Source organism: Aptenodytes forsteri, unplaced genomic scaffold (assembly GCF_000699145.1).
Source record: "Aptenodytes forsteri isolate BGI_AS27 unplaced genomic scaffold, ASM69914v1 Scaffold236, whole genome shotgun sequence".
Classification (NCBI taxonomy): Eukaryota; Metazoa; Chordata; class Aves; order Sphenisciformes; family Spheniscidae; genus Aptenodytes; species Aptenodytes forsteri.
This window is the reverse complement of record NW_008794456.1, coordinates 435,306-440,260: the sequence shown is the minus strand read 5'-3', so window position 1 is coordinate 440,260 and position 4,955 is coordinate 435,306. Positions and strand designations below refer to the sequence as shown.

The 4,955-nt window shown below is 55.9% G+C and overlaps 1 protein-coding gene across 1 annotated transcript in view; it reads right to left on the bottom strand.

The window, feature by feature from the left end:
* Positions 1-4,955, bottom strand: part of DYSF (dysferlin) — a 118,199-nt gene that overhangs the window by 84,921 nt on the left and 28,323 nt on the right. Inside the window, exon 24 of the mRNA XM_009290710.1 lies at positions 91-283. Coding sequence (XP_009288985.1) covers positions 91-283 — 193 coding nt within the window. The remainder of the gene's footprint in view (positions 1-90; positions 284-4,955) is intronic.

Here is a 4,955-nt window from a genome sequence, read left to right as displayed (position 1 = left end):
CCCGCGGCGGGGAGGTTTGGAAGGAAAAGGCTCCCCCCCCCCCCCCCAAAAGGTGAAAAGCAGCTCCTGCCACCATCGCAGCAGCGTTACCTCCTCTGCCATGGCCTTCAGCCTGGAGAGCCAGTCCTCTGCCTGCTCCAGGGCCACCAACAGGCTCGAGTCGTCGTGCTTGAGCTTCAGGGCTGCCTTCACTATCTGCTCCAGGTTGGTGCTGCGAAAGCGGTACATGTTCTGGTCCAGGTGGGTGCTGGCCAGCTTCCCCACGACGTCGGGCAGGGTCAGGCTGGGGGGATAGGCAGAGAAGCGGCGTTAGCAGCTCGTTCACCCTCTCGTGGAGTTTTGCTGTCTTTGTTATTTTTTTTTTCCTCCTTTTCAGCAAGTTTCCAAAGAATTAACAAGCCGCCGAAGATACATTTGGGGAACATGACGATGCCAAGAGCAAAGGAGCTTCAAACCGCACTTGCAGCTCCCCACGCATCACCCACAGCAGCCTGGATGGAGCCCTGGTTGATCCGCGCACACACACACACACAGACATTTTAATATAAATTGATTCAAGATGCTGGAGAAACGTTTCAGGAGTCCGGGAGGATCTTCGCTGCGCTGAGCCATTTAGAGGATTTCCTGTAAAATGCAGTGATTTATGGTGCTGCCCTTATTAACGCTCTTCTTGCTCCCGGCTCCCGCCCCGCAGCCCCCCGCCAGCCGCAGCGTTCCCCCCTCGGGCTGGGATGGGACTCCGTAAGCCCTGTTTTAATTGCATGATAAGTAAGAAGGACAACATCTCTTGCCCAGCTGTGCTCATCGAGATGTGCCACGGGCAGATGCACGCGGTGGTACCTGCCCGAGATGGTGTCGTTGCCGGTTGTCTCAGGTTAATAACATGGATTCCTTTAACAAGAGGCTTAGGGAGAAATTTAGGGGGAAATTCAGTTCTTTCATTTCTCTTAAAGAGAATTGGTTTTGCTGCTTTTTCCAAAGGGAGACGAAGCCTTGCGGGTGCTGCTAATTAGCCCGATCATTCAGTAGCATCCTGTGTGAGGAGCTATTTCTCTTAAAGAGAATTGGTTTTGCTGCTTTTTCCAAAGGGAGACGAAGCCTTGCGGGTGCTGCTAATTAGCCCGATCAGTAGCTGCTAATTAGCACAGTAGCATCCTGTGCGAGGAGCTAAATTAAAAGACCGCGCTGGGGTTGCAGCCCCAAGCCCTCCATGGTTAGACCGATCGCGCGCCGTGAACCCAGTTTTGTGTGTCCACGCTTCGTTTGTGTGTTTATTACGAGGGAGCTGCTGACGAGCTGACCTCCCACTCGTTTTCCGTGGCTTGCTTTGTCGCTGGTGCCCGGGAAGGACGCTGCTCACCTACCAAGCAAACACCACTTTGTGGCAGAAACTAGGATGTACTTCAATATCCTTGCAGGAACAGGAAAAAAAAAAGGAAGGGAAAAAATATATATATATACACACCGCAGTTGAATTTAATTTCAGAAAGATAAACCATAAAACTACACAAAAAGGAGGAAATGTGTTAAAGAGCTGTGAAAAGGAGCAGCAGAAAGGGTTAAATCCTATAGGCAGCATGGAAATGGTTTGAAGACACCTTGTTCCTGGAGATACCTGCCGCATGTCAGGGGCCTGTAACAACCACGACGGTTGTTACAAATGAAGTTAAATTGTGCTCAAACGGGACAATGGAAAAGACCACAGACCCAACCAAATGAAATGTGAAAATACCGTGAAATAGTTAAGAAAAAAAAAAAAAGCAAAAAGACGGAGGCGCCCGCATTAAAAGCCTAAAACCTAAAGACCTATCCCTGTTCAGGTGGATAAACAACACGAGGAACGTGTGCCGGTGAGCCGGAGCTGGAAGCAGCATTTTTCATAGCAAAAAAAGCTGGGAGCCGGGAGGACGTCAGGGCAGAGCCCCTCGTCGGGGTCCGTCCTGCCTTGGCGGCCGGGAGGAGAGGACTGGGAGGAAATCAGTCGAGCAGCAAATCATTCGCAGTTCAGGTAGGAAAGGACTGGACGGTTGGGCGGGATCTGTAGCTTTGTGCTTAATATTAATATGATTAGAGGACTGGAAGGAGCAACGCGATGGCAACCTCAGCGAGAGCTGGGAGGATCTGGGGGAACCCGAGATCAGCAAGTCTGACTCTTGCATCCGACAAACTAGCAGAAACCACAACTAAGAAGAGAAGAGCAGGGAGGTGGACAACCTGGACCCGAGAGGTCCCCTGCGGAGGGATGCTGGGGTACCGGTACAGCCCGCCTGGGCTCCCCGGCAGCCTGCAGCACCGTCCTTCCCCACGGGCTCTGCCACCCTGGACCAAGAGGATGGTCATCTCCTGGCCAAAGAGCTGGTTATACGGCAGGTGGCAAAGGATGGGAGTGTTGAGTTCCTCCGCAGTGATGGGTCCTGCGCTGGCCGTTACCACTCCAGGCACGAATTACGAGGAAAGAGCAAAAGGGCTGAACTGAGAACATCACTGTGCCAGCACATAAATGCGTGGTGCATCCTCGTGTGAACGTTGTGCTTCCAGCTGGGGAAAGATGCGACAGAATTGGACAAAGTACGAGGAAGACCAAAAGGACGATCAAAAACATGGACCCTCTTCTGCAGCAGGTGCTCTCCGGCCACCCCCTGCATATTTCGCCCTGCTCCCAGCTCTGGCAGGGAACGGCAGAGGAGTCAATTCACAGGCAGCTCTCTTCCGAGCTCCAGCATGGAGCAATCCTCGCGCCGCAGGAGGCACGGCCAGGAGCAGAGGGACAAAACCCACCCTTCAGGTCAGCGCTGCTGCCCATCAGCACGAAGGAGCTGCAGGAGCTGCCTGAATCCGGCTGCAATTCAACGTTTTGGGTACTTGGTTTTGCCACGACTCATCTTTCCCTAACTTTGTCCGTTTGTATGCTACTTCCAATTCTTTTCTTTTCCAGAGAGCAGCCGTCTTCCATCTCTTCACGCAAAGGTCTGGAAAACAGACGTGGACAAGGCGATGCTGGCAGCACGTCGCTGTTTTCCTACTGGAAACAGGAGGTGGGGAGACCCCCTCCCGCTGGAACCCTTTCACCGGAGAGGTCCAGACCCGGAGGAGGATGCGGAAGCACTGGAGAGCGGCGGGGTGTTGTCCCATCCCTCCGAAATCCCGATGGAAAGGAGCTCTGTCCTGGCTGAGTCCAGAGACCAGGCTTTGACAGCATCATGGGGGGAGCTGCGGACAGGTCCAGCTGCAGGGCTCAGCTCGTCCCCCCCCAGGGCACAGCGCACGGAGGGGTGCAAAACCCCCCAAAAAGCCATTCGGGCTGTTCCAGCTGCCCCCACCGTGGGTACCACCCTCGCGAGCCAGCCCTGGTCCCCACGCCAAACCCTCGCAGAGACGGAGGAGCCGCATCCCGCAGGAGCCGAGCACAGAGCGGGGCCAGGAGCCAGCAGGAACCACGGGCTTGGCACATCCACGGCCACATTTTTCCCCTCCCCCCCCCCCATAGGCTTTTTATTTTTTTTCATTTTTCCCCACCCCCCCCCCCAGGTTAATTTAATTTGTTTTGGAGGGCGCAGCATCTCTGGAAAACCCAAAGCCGTGGCTCATCCCTCAGGTCCCGTCCTGTGTGCCCAGGAGCAGGGGGGGGGTATCGACAGCCCGTCGGATGGCTCTGACCTTTCCAGCGGAGCCAGCGTGCATGGCGGACGAAACACATCTCCTTTATGAGGCTCAAAAGCAAATAAACAGGGAGGTTGTAAGTATGTGTGTGTGTTTTCTTAAGCGTGTCCTCCAGGAGGTCTGCGGAGCAGGGTCAGCTCGTTCGAGGTCTCCTTGACCGAAGGAAGAAGGTGTCTGGTCCCACACGGGTGTCGCAGGAGGGTCCAGAGAGGCTGCACCCCCGTGCCCACTGCACCCCAGCACCTCCATGACCTCTCCTTGGGCCTTTCAAAGAGCAGGGGGGACAGAAAGGGGGACCTAGGGCTTGGCAGAAAGCTCAGCACCATCTCCCCAACCTTAGGTGACTGGCACAAGCCCAGGTGGACAGCGCGCATGGTCCTGCAGGCTGGTGGCTACTGTGGAAGGGGTGGGGGACAACTGGTCCCAGCAGGTTTGGTGGCCTCAGGGACAGCCAAGAAGGCCAAATTCTCCCTCTCTGCTGAGATAAAGCACCAAGAGCCACCACACGAGCTCGGTGACCACAGAGGTCCACCCGTCACAGCCACCGGTTGCCACCAATGGGGTGTCCCAGCCCAGTGCAGGGCTGTCCCCACAGCTTGGCTGCTCTCCACCTACCTCCCAAGGCAAGAAAGCTCCAAGAGGCACGTCAGCTCTCTCAATTCCCCTTGGCAAGGGCTTGCCAGGGCTAAAAACGCATCAACGATCCTACTATTGCCCTTCCCCAAATTGATGGCATGGAGCTGCTTGCAGGAAAGTTGTGTGGCCAGGCATGGGCATGGGACGGGACGTGGAGATCACCTTCATGGGCATACCTGAAGGGGAACCATGGTCCAAAGACCCTGGTGAGGTCAGTCCCTGAAACACCTTCCTGAGGGCTGAGCTGTCCTTGGGATAAAAGGCCATGGTCATACCGCAGTGATGCTCCCCGGAGCGGCTCCTCGTCCCCACAAAGCGCAATCCAGGCCAAAAAAACAGGCTACATGGAGGGAAAGCCCATAGCACCCTCCCAGCCTCCCTTGAACGAATGTTCAAGCACTTAGAAAGGCAAAGCAGCAGCAGATACTGGTGATGCTGCCCACGGGGACGGTGGGATGGCTGCACCGTCCAGCTCTGCAACATCCCCGTCCCCGTCCCCCGGGCCAGCCGTCGGACACACAACACCCATACCCAGCCGAACGCCCCCTCCGGGTGCTCTGCACGGGTGCCTCCTACGCGGCGCAGACGAGACTCAACCAGGAAGCCACATCGGTGGCTCCTCACTCACGAGCCCCCACCGTCCCTCTGGCCGTGCTAGC